The sequence below is a fragment of the Phascolarctos cinereus genome, unplaced genomic scaffold (assembly GCF_003287225.1).
Source record: "Phascolarctos cinereus isolate Bilbo 61053 unplaced genomic scaffold, phaCin_HiC Scaffold_2;HRSCAF=192, whole genome shotgun sequence".
Lineage (NCBI taxonomy): Eukaryota > Metazoa > Chordata > Mammalia > Diprotodontia > Phascolarctidae > Phascolarctos > Phascolarctos cinereus.
The window spans coordinates 335101016-335122647 of NW_027555625.1; the positions used below are offsets into that span (position 1 = coordinate 335101016).

Consider the following 21632-nt stretch of genomic DNA (forward strand, 5'->3'; position numbering starts at 1 on the left):
AAGGAAGAAGAGGGGACAGTAATACAAGACAGTGAATTAAATGACAAAAAAGATATTTAAGAAAAGTATCATCATGATCTTACGATTCATCTGAGAAAGGGTCAGAAGAAGAATAAGAGGTAACATATCTAAGTGAAATGCAATTTCTCAACTTTCACATTCATTTCTTAATAGAGACATCAAGTTTTTCATAAAAAATAATGTTAATAGTAAAAGTATCTGAGGAATGATGTGACAATCTGGGATCACCTTACAAAACATCCAAATGTTAAAATAATAATCTATTAGGACTTATAAACACAAGAAAAACAGTAAAAAGAAAAAACTCATCTAAAGAAAAATATTCATAGTTACTCTATAATAGCAAAAAAATTTAAAAACAACCTATATGTCTAACAATTGTAGAATGGCTAAATAAATTGCAGCACATTACTGTAATGCACCAAAACAATGTGGTGAATACAGTGCTAGATCTATATAGTCTAGAGGGTTGAATTCAAATTCTACTTCAAAGGCCTACTAATAGTATAACCTCAACAATTCACACAAATTCTCTGAGCCTCAAAAATTTTTCTTCCTTTGTAAAGTATGATTAATAATTACTATATTTCAAAAGGTTGTTGTGAGGATCCAATAAGATGTTTATAAAGCTCGTAAAGTTTATAAAGAAAACTTCAAATGTTAAAACTATTTGAGCTATTGATATTATTTTTACACTATTCAGACAAGTCTAGAAGGAGACCAAAAAAAATTATCTGCTGCGCTTATCTGTTGTTCATCTCATTTCTTTCTGTCTTGTTAAAAGTCTAAGAGTTTAAAAGCAGGATAGTGTAGTAGACAGAGTGTTGAACTCAGTCAAGAAGTCATCCAGCTAGGTGATCCTCTCTAGACCCTTCTGGGATCAGCAAACTAAGGTCCTTGAGCCAAATCCAAGACAGTGCCTGGTTTTCCTGTGGCCATTGGGCTAAGATCAGTTTTTCCATTTTTAAAAGGTTGGGGGAAAAAACCAAAAGAATAATATTTTGTGACACATGCAAATTATATGAAATATATATATTTTACTATCCATAAATAAAGTTTTATTGGAACAAAGACACACTCATTCATTTATGCATTGTCTGTGGACTACCTTCATTTTACAACTACAGAGACTGTTGGGCATGCTGATTTCTTCCTACTGCTGCTCAAAACACTACAAACTGCAGTGACAGAGTTATAACTTGGCAATGTTTCGACTGCCATCATGTACCGCAATTTTACTTTTTTTAAATTACCAGTGTATAACCATTATGACAAAACAAGAAATTAGAAAAAAAATTATTATTTTTTTTTTAGCTCTGAGCTGAGATTGAAATTTTTTCTGAATGAGAAAAACTGTCCTCAACTACTATTATCAGACACTGCATAGCTATGGAAATTAGGTTTTACTGCAACCTTGGTAACATTCCTTAATAAATTCAAACTAAAATTACAAAGTAAAACATCACTTGCATGCAAAACTTACACTACCATAGAGAAGCTTCTACCAACCTGCAACCTAATAACTACTAAAAGGAAAATATCAAGAAAAGACTACAATAGAATTCTACAATTGTCTTCCAAGCAATGAATATGTTCAAACAAAATCATATCAACAAGGACTGACATCAGTACTTGGTAATCCTTATCTAGTCATGGCAAATAAATGTATCAGAATACTAATGTACTGTGAGAAACAATGAAAGAGATGGTTTCAGATAAATCTGGGAAGACATGTGAACTGATGCAAAGTGAAGTGAGCAAAACAAAGAGAACAATTCATACTGTAACAGCAACACTGAAAAGGCAGTCTTTATGTGAAAACACACGTTTCAAAGATGATTACATAAAATCTCAATACAGATCAGCATTAACAGATAAAGACCTGCCATCAATTTTGATGACTGGGAAAGCTAATTCTGAACCCCAATTAATTAAAATGTTATCCTGAAAAAAATTACATTATTTTCATCAGCAGAACTATATTACTAAAAAAATTACATTCAATTATTATGTTCTGAATTTCATTAATTAAAAAAATTGTGGAAATTGTTTTATCTCTTGTTATATATGTACCTACATAGCCTCAATTGTGCCTCTTGGCCCACAAAGCCTAAAATGTTTAGTTTGCTGACCCCTATTCTGGATAATCAACTAGTATTTACTTATTAAGTACTTACTATGTGTCAGGAACTATACTAAGCTTTGAGGATAAAAAAACAGTCCTTGCTCTCAATCTAATGGGGGGGACAACATGGAAACACCTATGTAAAAATAATATCTATACAGCATAAATTGGTGAAAGTCTTTTAAAGGTAAAGCAGTAAGATTAAGGAGGACTGGGAAAGGCTTCTTAAAGAAAGACTTTAACTAGGACTTGAAGAGAGCCAAGGAAACCAGGAGGCAGAAATGAGGAAAGAAAGAATGCTAGGCATGGGGAACAGCCAGTGAAAATATTCAGAGTCAGAAGACATACTGTCATGTGTAACAGAAAGAAAACCAGTATCACTAGATCACACAGAATGTGGAAGGGGTAAGAAGATGGGAAAGGTTGAAATTAGAGGTGACAAGGAGCCCCTTACTGAAGAGATACATAGGTGTGTGTAGAGGGTGTGAGGGTGTGTGTGTGTGTGTGTGTGTGTGTGTGTGTGTGTGTACGCACAAGTGCAATCTGATCAGACTTGATCAGAAGAAGACTGATTTGACAGCTGAGTGGAGGTTATATTGGAGTGGGTAAAGTCTTGAGGCAGGGACAGCAACCAGAAGGCTACTTGCAATAACTGTCCACGTGAGGTCATGAGGTATACCACAGTGGTTGCAGTACCAGAGGAGAGAAGTGGACAGAGGAAGATTCGTATAAGAGAGATGTTAGGCAGGTAGAAAACAATGGGACTTGACAACAGAATGAATAAAGTAGGGGAAAGAGAGAGTGAAGGGTTCAAGGATGACAATTTAGCTTTTGACACTGGGTAGCTTTGAATGTAGCTGTAGGAGCAGAGGAGCAAATTAGTTCATGGGAATAATTAAGTTAAAGAAATGGGAGGGTAAGATATTTGAGGGGATATAAATGTTTGTTCAAAGTCCCCTGGTATAAAATGACAGAAGTTGTGGAAGAATGACTATGGACCAGTCAGACTATGAACTCTTTGAGGAAGGAAGGAGAAAGAGTGTCTGGAAGACTAATAGAATGATAAATATGGATTGAATAAAATCAAAGAAAGAAAGCTTATCGAGTGATGCCTGTGAAGGCAAAGCCTGAAAACAGCAAGGGGGAAATAAGAAGCATTCCAACACTCCTATCTTGACTAATGAACTGGAGAGAGAGAGAGATGGGGCTGTTAGTGAAAGTACAACCACTGATACAAAGATTGGTGGTGATCCTACCCAAATGCATAACATGGGGCAGAGTCAATCACTGACACAAACCTCAAATTCAAAAGCTAAAGCTGAAGAAATAAGTAAACCAAAGATAATAAGGAATGTAGAAGGCCAGTAATGGGGATAATCCAAGGCTGAGTTTTGCCAAGGGGAAAGGGAAGGCAACACACATTCATTAAGGGCCTACTAAGTGCTAAGCACTGTGTTATGAGTCTTACAAATTTTATTCTATTTGATCCTTCCAATAACCTTGGGGGGGTAGGTGCTATTATAAAAAATTACCAAAAAAGAGACAGTAACTTCACAAGAATTGCAAGCAGAGACTTGAGGAAAAAATGACAACTGTCAAAGAACTGTCATAGAGTGACGAATTAGGAGAGCAAATAGCTTAGAATAAAAAGGGATAATCTAAATTTACCCAAGAAATGGACACCCTCCAAACCATACAAGACTTAACATGGGACAGTAAGAAATATTAGAACAAAATCAAAAGATTAAAAAAAGAGAAGACAATGTCAGTTGTCTGAAATTTAAACGTGAGTGGTAAAAAAACTGGTCAAAGAGATAATTTAAGAATAATGGACTCCTGGAAGCCATGATTAAAAAAAAAAGCATAGGGACTGTCTATTAAGAAATCATAAATGAAAACTGCCCAGAGTTATTAGACATAGGGGACAAAGTAAAGGTAAGAAGAATCCATTGATCCTCTCTTAAAAGAAACTCTAAAAGGAAAAGTCACAGAAATGTCATAGCCAAAATCCAGAGCTCCAACACCAAATAAAAAATACTGCAAGTTCAAATACCAAGGAACCAGTAAGCATCACACAAGACCAGGTGGCTTCTATCATAAATGAGAGATATTAAAATACAATATTCCAAAAGGTGAAAGAGCCTTTCAACCAATACAGGGTTGTAATTTACTGTGAAAAGTCAAATCTAATCTTATAGAAGGAAAAAAAATGGACTTTTAATGGAATAGATGACTTTCAAGAATTTCTGATGAAAAACCAGAGTTGAATAGGTGAAAAATGCAAATATATGAATCAACAGAAACTTCTAGTTTACCTTTCTAAGGTAAGTTTATTTGAGTAACTGGAAAGAGCTATATGATGATGCAGTGCTAACATTCTAGTAGGAGAAAAAGAAAAAAGTGTCCCTTCAGAACCCTGAGTGAGTTAATAAGAAAACAGCAGTGAATTGGTTCTGTTCTGAGGGTGTTAAAAGAGGAAAGGGAAGGAAAGGTAAAGTAATACAGTAGTGTACAAAGGGGGAAAAAGAGTGTAGAATTTGCTAGTTCTCATAACTGATGTGTGAGAAGATATACAATAGGAAGAAAAGGGTAAAGAAGAAGACATATAAACTAAACTCTTATCTGAAACAAGCAAAGAGCTGAACACAGAATCTGATGGAGAAATACAAAAATATCAACAGTTAAATAAGCAGAGATTGATGGAGCACTTAAGAGGGAAGACAATAGTGGAGAGGTAGTAGAGCAACTAAAACAAACTTCCTGATCCTGAAAAGGAGTGATTAAAAGGGTAAAAAAGAAAAGAACTAGAGTCTAAATGGAAATTGGAAATGGCTAGCACAACAGTAGTATATCAAAGTAACAGAATATTATTTTGCTGTATGACAAAAGAATTTTAGAGAATCCTGGGGAGTATGAACTGACAGAAGCATAGTAAGACACACAATTGATATATGGACAACAACATCGTAACATAAGACAACAACATAAGAAGAACTCATATCAATGTAATGACCACCCATTTCTCTAGAGGACATGAGGCATGTTACTGCACCCCCTGATAAGAAGTGATACTCAAGGTACAAAAACAGACATACCTTTTTGGATACATAGACAGTATGGATTAATTTCATTTGACTATGTTTATTTGTTAAAAGACTTTTTCCCCTTAGTTTTTAATAAGAGCAGAGGGGAGAAGATGACTTGGATATGCTGAGTTTGAAATACTTCCAGGATAGACAATTCAAGGGGTCAAAGAGGCAGGCAGCAAACACAGACCATTCCTCAGGAGAAAGTATAGGGCTAGACAAATAGATCTAAGAATTATCAGAAGAAAAACGATAACTGACATGGAAAATAGAAATCACCAAATGAAATAGTATAGAGGCAAAGGGAAAAAAAAATAGGGCCCCAAAGCCCTATATAGTTAGTGAGTATAACACAGACAAAGAGCTAGCAAAGAAGATTAAAAAAGATTAGGCCAAAGAAGAGAGATCGGTGTCACAAAAACCTTAAGAGGAGAGAATATCTAGGAAAAGAAAAATTATCCAAAATGAAAGGTCATCAGATTTGGCAATTAAGAGATCACTGGTAATCTGTAGAGAACAGTTTTGGTTGAATGAGAATGTTGGAAGCTAGACTGCAGAAGGTTTAAAAGAGGCAACAGAAGAGTGTAGATGGCCTTCTCAGGAAATTTAATCATAAAAAGGAGGGATACAGAAAGTCAGCTAGTGAGGAAGGGTCAAGTAAGGATTTTTAAGGGTAGAGGAGACATAGACATACATGGAGGCAGCAGGGAAGGAGCCAACAGATGGGGAGGGGTTGAAGATGAGAAAGTGAGGATAATTTGCTGCAGAAGACAGAAGGTACACATAGAGAGGGTTGGGCCTAATAAGGAGAAGGGACACCTCAGAAAGTGGAGCTGAGGAGTCAAAACGACTCAAAGTCAGAGCCAAGAGTCAGAAAATCTGGATTCCAATCCCAGCTCTAACTCTTGCCCATGGTCATAAAGGTGGTAAGCCCTTTAACTTCTCTAGGTCTTTAGTTTTATCATCTATAAAATAAGATCTCTTCCAAGCTCTTTACTCCACTATCTAAACTATTAAAAAAAAATCATATTCTACTTAAACAACAATATGAATTAAAGTCTTTCTAACTAAATCAGCATTTTTAAAATGAGGATTAAAATTTTTACCATAAGCATTTTAAAGGAAGATGCATTCAGATCCAATATTTTAAAAAAAATTTAAGAGAAATAAACACAAAGAAACCGAAAGGTCTTTGTTTTGAGCTTAAAACAACTCTAGTTTCCAACCGGTAAAAATAATTCACCTGCAATAACATTAACCTAGAACACAACAGTCCTAAGCCTATTACTCTTCCAAAGACAACTTCTGTAAATTCTATCAAATGTTTTCCTATAGTAGGGACAAGATCCAGGAGCAATAATTACATTAGATCTTCGTCTGATACTAACTGTGGTCTCATGAAATTGGAAAACTTATCTCCAAGTGTGTCATTTAAATGAACAAGTTTCAAAAATAGTGCTGAGATCAGAAAACCCTATGGGGATTTCAAATGATGCATTAAATAAATAAATAATATCCCTTCCCTCTGAATGTATTTTTATTTGGTATTATACTATTCAGTCTGAAAAGACTATATGGAAGTAAACTTTTTTTTTCATGAACGAGTGAATAAAAAGGACAGTAATAGAAAATGGCAAATCAAATTTCAAAACTATTTTTTCTTCTCTAAGTAGCTCAATGTAGTAGCTACTCAAATCTATATCCACCTTGCAAATTTATAGAAACTAACTATGGAAAGTTCAAGTTACAAGAATTTTTAGGCCTTATTTTGGGTATCAGACTAATTACATTTCACAAAGACTGCCACAAGAAACAATTCCAAAAGTTTGAAAATGGGAAACACTTTAAGAATGGCCATATATTGGGGGAAGCTAAGTGGTGCAGTGGATAGAGCACCTGCCCCGGAGTCAGTTCAACTCTGGTCTCAAACCAGACACTTGATGCTTACTAGCTGTTGTGACCCTGGGCAAGTCACTTAACCCCAACTGCCTCACAGCCAAAAAAAAAAAGGCCATATATCTATATATTTATCTATCTATATATCCTATTAATACTATAAATATTTTAGGACCAAAGTATTACACTTTGCAGGGCCACTTTTAGAACCCTACATTTTACTCAAATGATTGGAATTTATCAGTGTAGACTCCTATAAGGCAAGAGGATCAAATAAACAATATTTTTCCATTTACAGATATTCAAAATACGAAACATCTTTTACCATATTCTCTAACATAGATTCCATTTTTTAAAAATAGCCAGTTTAACAAAGGAAACTGAAGTTTTTATTTAAAAAAACAAACTAGACCTTCAACACAAAATATATTTAAATGATTCCTAACTATGGTCTTAGTTACATTAAATAATTGACCTGTCTTCTATCACACTACAGAACTGAGGCAGTTAACTAAGTAAAGCTTAATAATGCTGTCACTCACTGTAATGAGAAGTGTTACAGAAATCACTATTCCAAAACTATACACACCTGTTTGGTTCACCTTGCCCCTAGTAAGAACCAATCTCCTAAGTTACCAATGTATGATATAAATTTCTTCTTATATTTAACCATTTATTTTGCTCTCTACCACATCACTCAAATCTTTTCTCCAAAATATTCATTCATAGGCAAAAAAACAAGATACTTCTACACGAAAGGAAACAGATTCAGTCTGAACTGAATTTGTTTTATTAAAAATAACAACTTTCATAATAAACACTGACACTCAGAATGCACCTTAAGGTTTGAAGGATACTCATTGTTTCATTTGATCTTCCCAAAATCATGATCCTAGTTTATAAATAAGGAAACTGATGCTAGGACAGCAATTAAACCATTTCCCCAATACCATACAGCTAAACAGTATCACGGCAAGATTTGAACACAGGTCTTGACAACAAGTCTGGTGGTCTAGACACTATTACCACACTGCCTTCCCTCCGTACATCTATATATACAGCTTTAACATTAATAAAGTGTTTGGGGGCAGCTAGGTGGTGCAGTGTAGAGCACCGGTTCTTAAGTCAGGAGGACCTGAGTTCAAATGTGACCTCAGACCAAACACTTGACACGTAGTGTAGTAGCTGTGTGACCCTGGGCAAGTCACTTAACCCCAATTGCCTTAAAAAAGTGTTTGACGTCTCCTTTACATTTCCATCTTGAAAGCTTTCTAGGACTCAGATTTCAAGTACAAATTATCACCTATCCCTGTAAAAACTGCTTATTCAATTATTAATTGGCCACTAAAATTCTCACTATTTTAAACCTCACTATAATAACGAAGGACAAAACTGCTACCTCGAATGTGGGGTTTAACTCTACTTTAGCAGTAAGTATTGTATTGTTCGTATCGTACTAGTAAATCGTATTTTCAAAAACTGGGTCAAATACCGTCAAGCCAAACACTTAGAAGTCTTGATTTAACCCTGTACACAAAACACAAGGTGATGTCCCCGTTTATTGCTCCAGCATTAACAAAGGTAATGTAGGAGGACAAATAACCCACCTAATTTAAAATAAACAAAAACCTGACACAAAAATTCCTAAAACATCTCATTAACGCAAAGCAGCAAACTTCTTTCGGACTGCAGGTCTCGTTTTCCGAAAGGAATGACAGTTTTCCTTCTAAATGCTAAGGGTGATGTGAAATAAGGTGCCCCAGAATTAACAGCCTTGGAAGGAGCCCCTTCACAATAAAACTATGGGTCACCCACTTATCAGAAAGATATATATGCAGCTGACCTCCTCTGCGATCCTCCTCAGTCAAGAAGCTTAAAATGGAAGATAAAAGGATAATTACTGTCTTAGAGGAGTAAAAGGTTATTTTAGTATTTCGTCTCCCTTGTACGGAAATGACAGCAGTCAGAACATCTGGTAAACATTTGGTAAACATCCGAATCCCCTAAAGTAGTCCAGACGTTTAGTCTCCAAGATGATGTATTACTTTACAAAAGTAATCAACATAGTCAACCCCAAAAATGCTTTAGGCCCTGCAAGGCACTCCAAATACCACCTGATATTAATGCTCCACTTAACTTCTGTCTTTGCCAAGTCTTCCCTCCTCAAAATGAGCAACATCCCCTCCTCCATATTTCCCAGGGGAAATACCCCGCCCCACCCCCACCTCTCCCGGGGCGCCGGGGCCAGGTTAACACCGAAGAGATTCCACGGGGAAGGGAGGGGAGGGGCGGGGGACGGCGAGCCGGGGTCCGGCCCTGGGGTCGCGGCGCCCCGTGCTCCCTCACCTATCACGATGCGCAGGTGCTTTAGCCGGGTCAGTGCGTCCTTCTTGGTGTCCAGCACCTTCTGAGTGGACTTCCTGACGTCCCCGTGCGGCTTCTTGGAGAACATCCCGCCCTGTCCCGGCAGCGGAAAGTGGAGGGAGTGGGGCGGGAAGAGACAACGCGTCAGTAGCTCATTCACGGCGGTGGGTTCGGGGGCCCCTGAAAAGTCAAACTCTTCGGGCTGAGGCTGCGTCCGCGGCCTCCGCCTCCTCCGGCCTCCCGCCGCAGGCCCGAGACACCGCCGACACCGGCTCCAATATGGCGGATCCTGCCTCCAGGCCCTGAACGAATCTAGGGAGCCGGGACTGAGCCGCGGCTAATCCCGCGCCCGCTCCTCCTCCGAGGCCCTGTCTTCCTCAGCTACCGCAGTTCCCCGCCTCAGGCTAGGGGCAGCGGTGCTCTTGGGGTGGGGAGAAGGCCCAGACCCAGAGGGGCGGAGGCGGAGGTGGAGGTCCGCAGCCACAGCAGCCCTCCCTCCGCTCTCTCTAGGGCCACCTAAAGGTTAAAAGCTTCTTCGGCACCGCCCACCAGGCAGCGCCAAAACTGGAAACTAAGAGCTGCGGAAGGGTTTCACGACTCTGCCGTCGGTGGCAAATGGTGCCCATGGCAACAGCCTTCTGTCGTCACTGATCTCTTACGTCATGCCTGCGTGAGGTCATATCGGCCTTTTCCCCATATTTGGTTTTATGTGGTAGTGTGGTCAGCCAAAGAAGAAACAAAGATAGTACTGGAAGATAAATATCCCCTTCTCAGTGCTGCCTGCTGACCATTAATAGTAGGTACATTTTTAGGGATAATCCCTGCACTGTCTTCATGCTGTCTTGGCAAAAGATTACTCTTCAAAACCTCAGAACAGAATGTGAGTATGTACTGGATGTCAAATCAAAGAATATTGATTGAGCAGGCCTTTCATTTTCTGAAGATTTATAGAGTAAGGTTTACAAATCTATGTTGCTCAGAATGAGGATTTTTTTTCAAAGTTCACAATTATTTTGAACATTTTTAGAATACACTATATTGAACTTGGTTAAAAATACAAGTCATAATCATGCTGCCAGAGCTATAGAAATTTGATAGTGAAAAGGTATTTAAAAATTATATGGTCTACCTTGTCCAAGCCCATCATTTTACAGATGAGGAAACTGAGGCAGATGTCAATTAAGTGACATGCCCAGGGCCACACAGCTAATAGGTAGTTGACTGAGGTAGTGTGAACCCAGGTCTTTGTGACTCCAAGTTCACCACTCTGTCCACTATACCACAGCTGCTTCTCGTGCTGCCTTCACATTTTACAGAAGAGAAAACTGTCAAAACTGAACTCATTAATTCCCTCACCCCCACCCTACACTTTCCCTATTCCCAAGGGCCCTACCATCCTACCAGTCCCTCCAGCTTTCCACCTAGAACTATCATCCTTGACTCCTTTCTCTCTCATCCCCCGTATCCAATCTGTTGTAAAGGCCTATTGATTTCACCCTTGTAACTTCTTTCTTCAGTACTTCTGATATCTTCTCTCCACACACTGCTGCCACTCTAGTGAAGGTGCTCATTTCCTTTCCTTTGTCCTATTGTAATAGACTGCTGGTTGGTGTCAGCCTACCTCAAGGTTCTCCCCACTCCAATCTATCCTCCACTCAGGCACCCAAGTGATTTTCCTAAAGCAAAGGTCCACCATTTTCACACACACACCCCCAGCTCAATAAACTTCAGTCTCCCTTCCAAGTTCAAACATAAAATCCTTGGTCTTTCAAAACCCTTCTTAACCCATAACCCTTAAGTCTTCTTACCCCTGACACATACTCTTTGATCCAGGATACTCTGACCATCTTGCTGCTCTTCAACCAAGACACTCCAACTCCTACCTCCCAGCATTTTCACTGACTCTCCCCCACATCTTCATCTCTGCCTCCTGGCTTCCTTCAAATCTCAACTAAAATATCATTTTCTATCAACAGCCTTTCCTAATCCTTAATTCTAATACCTTCCTCCTTATGATTGTTTTCTATTTATCCAGCATATAGCTTGTTTGTACATAGCGTGTTTGCATATTGTCTCCTTTCATTAGACTGTAAGCTTCCTGAAAGCAAGGACTGTCTTTTGGCTTTCTTTGTATCCCCATTGCTTAGTATAGTGTCTGAGATATTGTGGGTGCTTAATAATGTGTATTGACTAATTATAATTCAGTTTATGATCATGCAGTTAAACAGACATTTGAGTCAGTGTGCCAGATGCTGGGCATATGCCGTACTTCAATACTTCAACAGCTCTGTGATTTCATTAATATGAACTCACTCCACTAGCACAAATTGCAGCTCCTTGCCTTAGGAGATAAGTTCAGTTGTCAAAAAATTGGGAAATCTACTGGCCAAACTAATGGTAATAACATTCATCTCAGTTTATAGTCAGAAGCTGGTCCAGTGAGATGATAGTCTGCTGTCTTGGCTGTACTCAAAGCCTTTTACCCTCTACTGGCATAACCTTTGAGAGACCAGGGTGACCACTCTATCATTATTAGACATCGGAGTAGAACATTAAAAGAAGGGACACTAGAGCTAAAAAAGTGAAATAAGACAGGAGGAATTTATAATTTCATGGGGCAGGAAGCAGAGAATAATATACACAGATAGCAGTGATACAAGGCATATTATAATAAGTACAAAAAACTGCAGTTAAAATACTATAATAAATAGCATTTATGATGGGAGAAAATATTCTTGGCTAGGTGGAAATCAAGAAAGAAATCTTGGAGGAAGCAGCACCGAAGTTGTGCTTTGAAGGACTCCAGGGATTTCAGCAAGTGGAGTTGAGGTGTCGGGGATTCCATTTCAACCATGGGCTGTAAATACAGGACAAAGGAAGACAGAACTAGTTGTATTGTGCAGTACATTTGGGCTGGAACATTATTGGACCCCTAGGTGGTGAAGTGGATAGAGCACCGGTCCTGGAGTCAGGAAGACCTGAGTTCTAGTTAGGCCTTCGAGGCTTGCTTACCAGCTGTGTGACCCTAGGCAAGTCACTTAACCCTGTTTGCTTCAGTTTTCTCATCTGGAAAGGGAAATGGCACAGCACTTAAGTATCTTTGCTAAGAAAACCCCAAATTGGGTCACGAAAAATCAGACACAACTGAACAACAATATTAAGTATTCAGGAAAAGGGGTACTATGAAATAAAACTGGCAAATACTTTGAAATAAAATTGTAGGAGGCCTTGTGTTACAGGTTAAGGAAGATAAATGTTACTAGATAGACAATGAGAAATCTTTGAAAGTTTTTGAGTAAAGGAAAGGTAAGATCAGAATAGTGCTTTAGAGAAATTACTTTGGCATCTATGTGAAGGGTGGGCTGGAAAGGAGAGATACTAGGAGCAGGAAATTAGGAGACTTGTGTGAGTGAGAAATGATAAGGACAGAATTAGGGTAGCTGTAGTGGAAAGGAAAGAACATAATGCAATGGAAAGATCACTGGATCCAGAATCATATCCAAATTGAATCTGAATCTCAACTTTGGCTGTTAAACACCTATATAATCTTGTTACTTAACCTCTCTAAGCCTCAGATTCCTCATCTGTAAAATGAGAAAGATGTACTGGGTGACCTCTAAGGTTCTTTGTAGCTCTAAACCTTTGATCCTGTGATCACGTGAACAGAGGAGGGTTTAATTGGCTAGACTTGGCAAATAATTTGGATATGTGGGATGAGGGAGAGGGGAGAGGCAAAAATAAATCCAAACTCATTTGACTGACTGTGAGAACAGTGATATGCCATCGTCAGAAATAGAGAAGGTAGGGGAAGAAGTGAGTTTTGGCGGAAATATTGTAAGTTCCGTTTTAAGCATGTTGAATGTAAGATGTTGGTAATTGGAAAGATATGACTATAGCTCTGGACAGAGATCAAGTTGAAAAGATATATTTGGACAGGAGTAAAGTGAGGATAGGCCCTTTCCTTTGTTATTTGACATAATCTTAGGCTAGCAGTAAGACCATAAAGAATCTAAAAACAGGGGCAGCTAGGTGGCACAGTGGATAGAGCACCGGCCCTGGATTCAGGAAGACCTGGGTTCAAATCCGGCTTCAGACACAGAACACTTACTAGTTGTATGACTCTGGGCAAGTCACTTAACCTCATTGCCTAACCCCCCCCCCCAAAAAAAAGAGAAAATAATCTAAAAACACAGACATAGACAAGGATGAGATGAGACTGTCTCTGATGACATGATAGTTTATTTTAAAAACCCCAGAGAATCAGCAAAGAAAATAAGACAATAGATTCGGTAAAATAGAAGGATACAAAATCCACAAAAATCAATCATATTAATAATTGCAATAACAAAAACCAGGAGAAAATAACCTAGGGAGAAGTCCCATTCAAAATAACTATAATATACATAAAGGATCTGGGAGTCAATCTGCCAAGGTATACTCAAAATATATGAATTAGCCCTGAGGGGCCTCTGCTTCCAAATTCAGTTCAAATGAACACTCAGAATGCAATAGTGATTATTTATACACACATTTATATGTGTGTGTGTGTGTGTGTGTGTATATATATATACATATATATACACACACACACATATACATATATACATAACTATTATAAATAATTTTAGAAAATTTAGAAAATCAGCAAGAGTATCCTAAGGAGTCTTTTGGTTTTTTATTTTTTTTGTGAGGGAATTGGGGTTAAGTGACTTGCCCAGAGTCACACAGCTAGTAAGTGTTATGTGTCTGAGCTGGATTTGAACTCAGGTCCTCCTGACTTCTGGGTTGGCACTCTACCTCGCCACCTAGCTGCCCCCTAAGGACCCTTCTGGCTGGCTTGCCAAAAACTGTCATGGATAATTTTAGAATAACAGAGGAAACAAAGTCAAACTATACAATTTATTAGCAAGGCATACAATTGCAGGACAAATCAGGTCCAAGGCCCCTCAGTAGGCACAAGGACACTGAAGAGAGATTTACAAAGGTTTTTATAGGAAAGTACAGTTACTACTTTTAGTGTTATTATTTTTAGATTTAGGGACTTGCCAGAGTTTGAGGACTCTCGCTGCATCCACCTGCATTCTGCAAAACAGTTAGTGGCACAATAATGAATGACTCCTCCAAATTCACATCACTTACAGGAAAACTAAATTTCGCTCAGGAAAATGAGACTTGGCTCCACCAGTTGCATAAAATGTCAGCAGTGATACAAAATTGAATTGGTTTGGTTCTCTCAATTACATGTGAGCTACTTCTATTATATTTTTCATATGGTCATAGTCAGCAGAGTGCACTAACATGAGCTTCCCTGAGACTTAACTTGTAACAGAATTTAATGCAGCAACTAGTGAAAAGCCTAAAAAGAATTATAAGGCAGAGGGCAATAAGGGCCCGTTTACCAAGGGTGGTTACCAAGCTATTTCCCTGCAACCAAGTGAACCAAGAAGAAGGATTCTACCAGGGATCGATCACCTGGGGTGGGTAGTTGTGTTTCTGCCATAACTTTTTTAATTTTATAAAGGCTGGTTTTGATTTCTCCTGATTAATTGGTAGCACAGGCTGCTCCTTGTTAAGCTGTAATAAGGTCTAAACTAATACAATTTTATAAGACCATTTGTACTAAAGAATCTAACTCTATTTGGAAGGAGGAGATGGATTCACTTTCGGCATTGACCTTTCTCAGTTTTAGGTGAGAGGTTCCTAGCAGCCTAGTCTAATGCAGAGACTCCAGTATGTGGAATTAGGGACCATAGGAACTTTGTTTTCTTTCGATGTTGTTTTACAGGGTTTTAGATTGTAACCGCATCTCTTTTTTGACATTTAACTCCTCCCCTTGCCACACCCCACTCTAGCCTTCCCACTTTCTGGTCATTTTTTTCCTATTGGTCTTATGGTGTTATTAAAGATTGATATTGGGGGGGACCAAACAGGTGATCCCCCCAAACCAATTTACGAGAAGGGAAAAGTATGCCTTTTCACCACAGACAAAGAACTTTCCAGGAGTCATTACTCCCCAAGGGGCTTCAGATAGAGCACATAGCCATTCTATTGATATTTTAATCGGGCCTAACCATCCTAGCAGGGTCTTAGCAGGGTGATACTTGACACCCAAAATCACTAAAGGTAGGTGCTGCAGTCATTAAAGGCCAGGTTACCAAGAAAAACATAATTTGAAACGGTCCTGTTATCAGTGGTAGTACTGACACTGGTGCAGTGGCATACAAAAAAAGGATCTCCTTTAGTGACATTGGGTAACTAGACAGTTTGAGTGTAATTCATTATATCCCCCAGGCCAAAGTAGCATTAATCCTTTCCTTCTTCAGGAACACAGGAGGAGGTGTTAATACATTGTAGTGTGATACGCCAACTTTTATAAATTGTTGTGGAATCATTAAACTGTACAACGAATCTACTATTTTCTAATGCAGCAAAAGTAATATCTTGGAGAGCTGTCACATTGGATTTTTTTTCTCTGGAAGCATTTAGCCAACAAAAAAGGAGAAAAGGAGCCCACAAGTCAAGGGGGTTCACCACCCCTTCTGGAGACCTGTAAACTGCCTCTTGCAACTCTGTTGGATTGAGGAATTGTCTCAGTCTCTGTAACAGGAAGGCCCATCCATGGATCAAGTTCCTCTGATGAATATAATGGCAAACCCAACATCCATGAGGCCCAATAACTTTGAGTTAATATTAAGCATGACCTACCCCCACTATGAAGATTACTGACAACATTAAGTTTTTTCCAGCCTTCCTGAGAGGAGTATACAGGGGAGGAAAAGACCACAAATGTAATAACATGAATCAAAGATAGCAAAAACATTATGAAAAAGTATGGGGGGAAGGGGTGGGTTTCAGGTGAGAACATTATATTCAAGTCTCTTTCCTTGATCTTAATTGCTGTTGGATTGGTCAGTAGCAACTGGAATGGGCCTTACTGTGCCAGGTGGGGCTTGTTGGCCTGTTGGAAATTCTTGATGTAGGCCTTATCTCCAGGATCAAAATTGTGAAGTAAAAAGTCCAGTGGTCCAGTTTGTACTGAGACTCCCACACTGTGGAGTTTTCGAAGCCTGATTCACAGTTCCTGTATATCAGAAGCAACAAAGGTATTTTCTACTAACAGAGATGTGTGTACTGGGGAAAAAGATCTTACTTGGATGGGTGGGGAGGGATTTTTTGAAAAGGATTTCAAAAGGAAATCTATGTAAGTCCACCTTTGGCCTGCTACACAGATAGAACAAGGCCACTGGATGTGAAGGGGACTCAAATGTTTAAGTCAGGACACTGAGGGGGCAGTTAGGTGGTGCAGTGGATAGAGCACCAGCCCTGGATTCAGGAGGACCTGAGTTCAAATCGGGCCTCAGACACTTAACACTCATTGGCTGTATGACTCTAGGCAAGTCACTTAACCCCATTGCCTAGCAAAATACAAAAAAAAAAAGACACTGGAAGTCACCCCTCTCTTTTGTTCATGTACAGATAGAGTGAAGGGCTTACTGTAATCTGGGAGTCCCAGTGCATGGGCCAACTACAAGGCGTTTTTGAGACCTATAAGGGTGGAGAAATGTTGTTGGTCAAGCTGCGAAGTGAGAGTCCACTATATAACTATATAAGTCCCGTTATTAAAGACTCCACCAGTTGCAAGACTCAGCCCTCATGCCTCTAATTAAGGACACTCTAGCCTGAAATAACATGGTATAATCAGCAAGATTGTTGGAGTTCCATTACTGGTCCTGTAATGGCCAATTTGGGAGACAGAAAGGACAAGACCCTCCCACTCCAAGCAGAGCTAGCCAATTAGCAGCTTCAGTAATTGCAACTCTTTCACTGGGTGAGAGTATGATTTCAACCACATCCCTCCCAGGTTAGATTATAACCCCTAAAGTTGACCTGAAATTGGATTATTACTGTTCCTGGATCTTTGTCAAATTTGGGAGAATCTCTTCTCCAAGTAGAAAGATTAGAGGGACTGAAAGGCTGATGATTACTAATCCTGACCAACTGATCAGGCTGTGCTGGATTATTTACAAACTTTCTTGGCCAGAGAAGACACCAGTTGTGGATTCCTCTTGCTCAAGAGAAATTAGTTAATTCAAGAGAAGAATAAGATAGGGGTGCATAGGACAGGGAAGAGGAGGTGGCAATAACAGAAGGAATAGCCTAAAGGGGTTGCAAAGGAGAAGGGACAGGAGCAAGCAAGATAGAAGATACCCTTGGGTATGTTTGGCATGTACCATCAGAAAGGGCAGCCTGGCAGAACCAAATTTTGGCTGGCTTGAATGTTTGGCTCCTATGGCTAGCCTTAGATCTTTTAATTTACAATATTCAAAGATACCAGACTGAGGCCAAATTATCAGCCAAATGTCACATAACCTAGTGGAGCACTTCTTGATCATTGCTGGTTCACCCAGGAGCGTCCATTGGTCCTATGATAGAAAAAAATTTTTACAGGGAGGTTCCCTTCAGTTTGCTATTACCAGATCATACTATTCCCTTAAAGGGATTTCCCCAATAGCGTGGAGGCTTACCTTAGCTTGGAGAGTTTGATCTTTGTGGTAGCCTTCTACAGAAGAAATACTTTGGTGAGAAAATCAACCAGAGAGTTCTAAGGAGTTCCTTGTAGAGATCGTCCCTGGGGGTTGAGGAGTAGGGTAGAGTAGGGTTACTCTCTCAACCTCCTGGCTGGCTCACTAAAAACTGTCATAAATAATTTTAGAATAACTGAGAAAACAAAGTCAGTGCTATGCAATTTGTTAGCAAGGCATATACTTGCAGGATAAATCAGGTCCAAGGCCCCTCAGGCACAGAGACACCACAACCTTATAGGTACAGGCCTAATGGGTTAGTGAAAGAGGAAGGGCAACATGGATGGGACTAAAAACCTCAGCTTTGAGGAGAATAACAAACTTTTCCAGAACACTGTTTAAGCAAAGCTACCCATGTCCTTTTCCCACCAGGCTGTGGCAGTATAAGCAAGATTTCAGTTTAGCTCTGGGAAAGAATGAAGGTATCTAGTATTTCCCAGGTGAAAACTAACATTACTCCTGACTAGTCTCAGCTAAAAGAACAGACAAAAAGAATTAGTGAGGTCAACAACCCTATGCCATTTACCCATGGCTTGAACTACTTGGTTGACCACATCAACAAAGTTAGAAATGGCAATAGGCTTGGCATAACAGTTTTGTTCAGCTACAAATAAGTTGCTGGTACCATCGGCCTTCCTCACCAGCCACACAATATCGTTGTAAGGGATGCTGATGAAGTATTTTGGTCTCTGTTTCCATCACTAGGGAGAAAGCTTTTTTTTTAGGCAATTAGGGTCACACAGCTAGTCAGTGTCAAGTGTTTGGTCTGAGCCCGAATTTGAACTCAGGTCCTCCTGACTTCAGGGCCGGTGCTCTATCCACTGCGCCACCTTGCTGTTTGCCACTCATCAACTTGTTTAAACTTCTTTTACAGCCTCTTGAGTTCCTTTGTGGTGAAAAGCCAACCCACTCTCTGGCCTCTCTGTGGGGACAAAAACAAAAACAAAAACAACCCAATAACCTCCCCCTGAAGCTCTTTTACTACCAGTGTGAGTTCTCAGTTCTCATCCTTCAGTTCAATTATTTTTCAGTCATGTCCAACACTTTGTAACCCAGTTTGGAGTTTTCTTGACAAAGATACTGAAGTGCTTTACCTTTTCCTTCTCTAGCTCATTTTACAAATGAGGGACTGAGGCAAACAGAGTTAAGTGATTTGCCCAAGGATCACACAGCCAGTGAGTGTCTGAGGCCAGATTTGAACTCATGAAGATGAGTCTTTCAGATTCCAAGCCCAGTGTTCTATCAACTGTATCGCCTGGCTGTCCTATTTCTCGTCCTTAATCTCACTCCTGTTCTCTTCCTTTATGGTTCTGTCAGCCACACCAAACCAGCCTCTAACCTGTGGATGGCTGGAATGGAACAGAACAGGCTAAAGACAGGAGAGTCAGGAAATCAAACTAAAGTTTAATTGCAAAGTGAGGGAAATGGCTTTCAAGCAAGGAGGCAGATTAGACACAAGTGCTAGGGCTCTGCCCCTACTAGGGGAGCCTTGCTTTAGTGTGACTGAACCTTGATTTATGTACTTGTGGCTAGACAATGAGTCAAACAGTGCAGTGTAGCAATAGTTGTGAGGCACAACAGCAACAGTGAGGCGAGGTTGTCTACTGACAAGTCCATTCATAGCAGGGCTCCATGTTTGGACCTGTTGATGCTTGTCTGAGCTCAGGGACCATTAGTTGCAGAAGGTGAATGCAAAGGATTGTTATAGCAAGCTCAGGGCACAGCTTGCTTGCTGGGCCTTAGCTCTGGAAGACAGGGTATCTTTTAAGAATATCTTGACCATTCTGATCTCATTGGGATTCAACAAATTTTCCAGCAAGTTCTCTGGGCTTGAGACCATACTTCCCATTCATGGCCTTGTGCTATATTTAAAACTATGAGTACTTCTGACTTGATTGTCCTTAACAATCGGTAGCTTTGTTTCTAGTTGCTGAAGGCACATAGACAGGTTTGTTTCAATTTCCTATGCTAGTGATCAAGCTTTTCAGGGCTGTTATCTTGTTTAATAAGAAGGAAGTCAACTTAATATTCAACAAGCATATAGCACTAGGTAGATGTTGCCTCCCTTGTCTACATAGTCAGAGGAGTGGGTTGACTTGCATAGCAATAAGATATCCATAAAATCTGAAGTGCCTCAGCTTTTCATGAGTCAGGGCTTTTTATGTTCTAGGTGACCAAGAAGCTATGTCAATGGCTGCATCAATCAAGTCTCTGGGGTGGTCTCCCTGCCTTTTTTTGGGAAAAAAAAAAGGAATCAAAAATATTTGCCAAGCACTGAGCTTGGTGCTAGAAATATAAGTTATTAAGAACTAACCAATCTCTACTTGCAAAGAGTTTAAATTCTAGTGGGTGAGACAAGAAGAACATATAAAGTTTGTGACTCTGGGACACTATATAAAGCATAAATATAAAGTATAAACACACACAGAAACACTTGACACTAGCTGTGTGACCCTGGGCAAGTCACTTAACCCCAATTGCCTCATAAAAAAAAAAGCAAAAAAAAATATTATCCGTGTAACTCGGGGTAAGTCACTTAACCCCAACTGCCTTACTAAAAACAAACAAAAAAACCCCTCTGTCTCACATGGGGCAGGTGGGTGGCACAGTGGATAGAGCACCTGCCCTGGAGTCAGGAGGACCTAAGTTCATAATCCAGCCTCAGACACATAACACTCAGTACCTGTGTGACTCTGAACAAGTCACTTTACTCCAATTACCTAAGCAAAAATGAATAAAATAAAAAAAAATAAACACATACACAACAAAGTAGCTGCTAAATATAAGGCAATTTGTGAGGAAGACCATTAACAATTGGAATCAAGAAAAGCTTCATGCAAAGATGATGTCTGCACTGCATATTAAAGAGTTTTGAGGTATCAGTAAGAAGGAAGTACATTGCAGGCATGGAGGTCAGCCAAGACAAAGGCACAGAAATGGTATATAGAGTGTTGTGAGGAACAAAGAGAAAGCTAGTTTATCTGGGTTGCAGAGCTGTGTGTGTATGTGTATGGGGGGAGAGATTAGGGAGTAATATTCAGTGAAGTTAGAAAGAGGTTAGGGCTGTGTGGAGTTTTAATAGCTCAAGAGAGGAGTTTACATTTTATTCTAGAGGCAGTAGGAAGCCACTGGAATTAGTTGAATAGAGGGAGTCACATGGTCAAATCTATGCTTAAGGAAATACTTTGGCAGCAGTGTGTAAGATGGATTGGAGTAGATTGGAATGGTGAAACACTTGAGTTGGGAGAGTGATTTCCAAGAGGCTATTGCAGAAACTAAGTGAGAGATGATGACAGCCTGAACTAAAGCGGTAGCTGTGTGAGAGGAGAAAAGAGGTTGAATATAAGAGATGTGGAAATGGCCAGATTTGGCACCTGGCTGAATACGTGGCTTGAGGCAGAGTAAGGAGTCAAGGATAATGTTGATGACAAACCTGACAACACTAGAAACAAACCTGAGAACACTAGTATTGACTTCAACAGAAGTTAATAGGGAAAGGGGAAGTTTTAAGGAGAAATAGATAAAAGTTCAGTTATAGATTTAATGAGTTTAAGATGT

At 39.5% G+C, this 21632-nt stretch overlaps 2 protein-coding genes across 12 annotated transcripts in view; one reads left to right on the forward strand and one right to left on the reverse strand.

Moving 5' to 3' along the window:
• Positions 1–10020, reverse strand: part of RALGAPA1 (Ral GTPase activating protein catalytic subunit alpha 1) — a 318940-nt gene extending 308920 nt beyond the window's left edge. For all 9 annotated transcript variants that reach the window (XM_020991372.2, XM_078150316.1, XM_020991370.2 and 6 more), the window contains exon 1: positions 9475–10020. In XM_020991372.2, coding sequence (XP_020847031.1) covers positions 9475–9580 — 106 coding nt within the window. In that variant the 5' untranslated portion in view covers positions 9581–10020. The remainder of the gene's footprint in view (positions 1–9474) is intronic.
• Positions 10021–10119: 99 nt separating this feature from the next.
• Positions 10120–21632, forward strand: part of BRMS1L (BRMS1 like transcriptional repressor) — a 161523-nt gene continuing 150010 nt past the window's right edge. For 2 of the 3 annotated variants that reach the window (XM_020991374.2, XM_020991377.2), the window contains exon 1: positions 10120–10372. The gene's annotated coding sequence lies outside the window, so the exon portion shown is untranslated. The remainder of the gene's footprint in view (positions 10373–21632) is intronic. The other variant, XM_020991375.2, reaches the window with a different exon arrangement.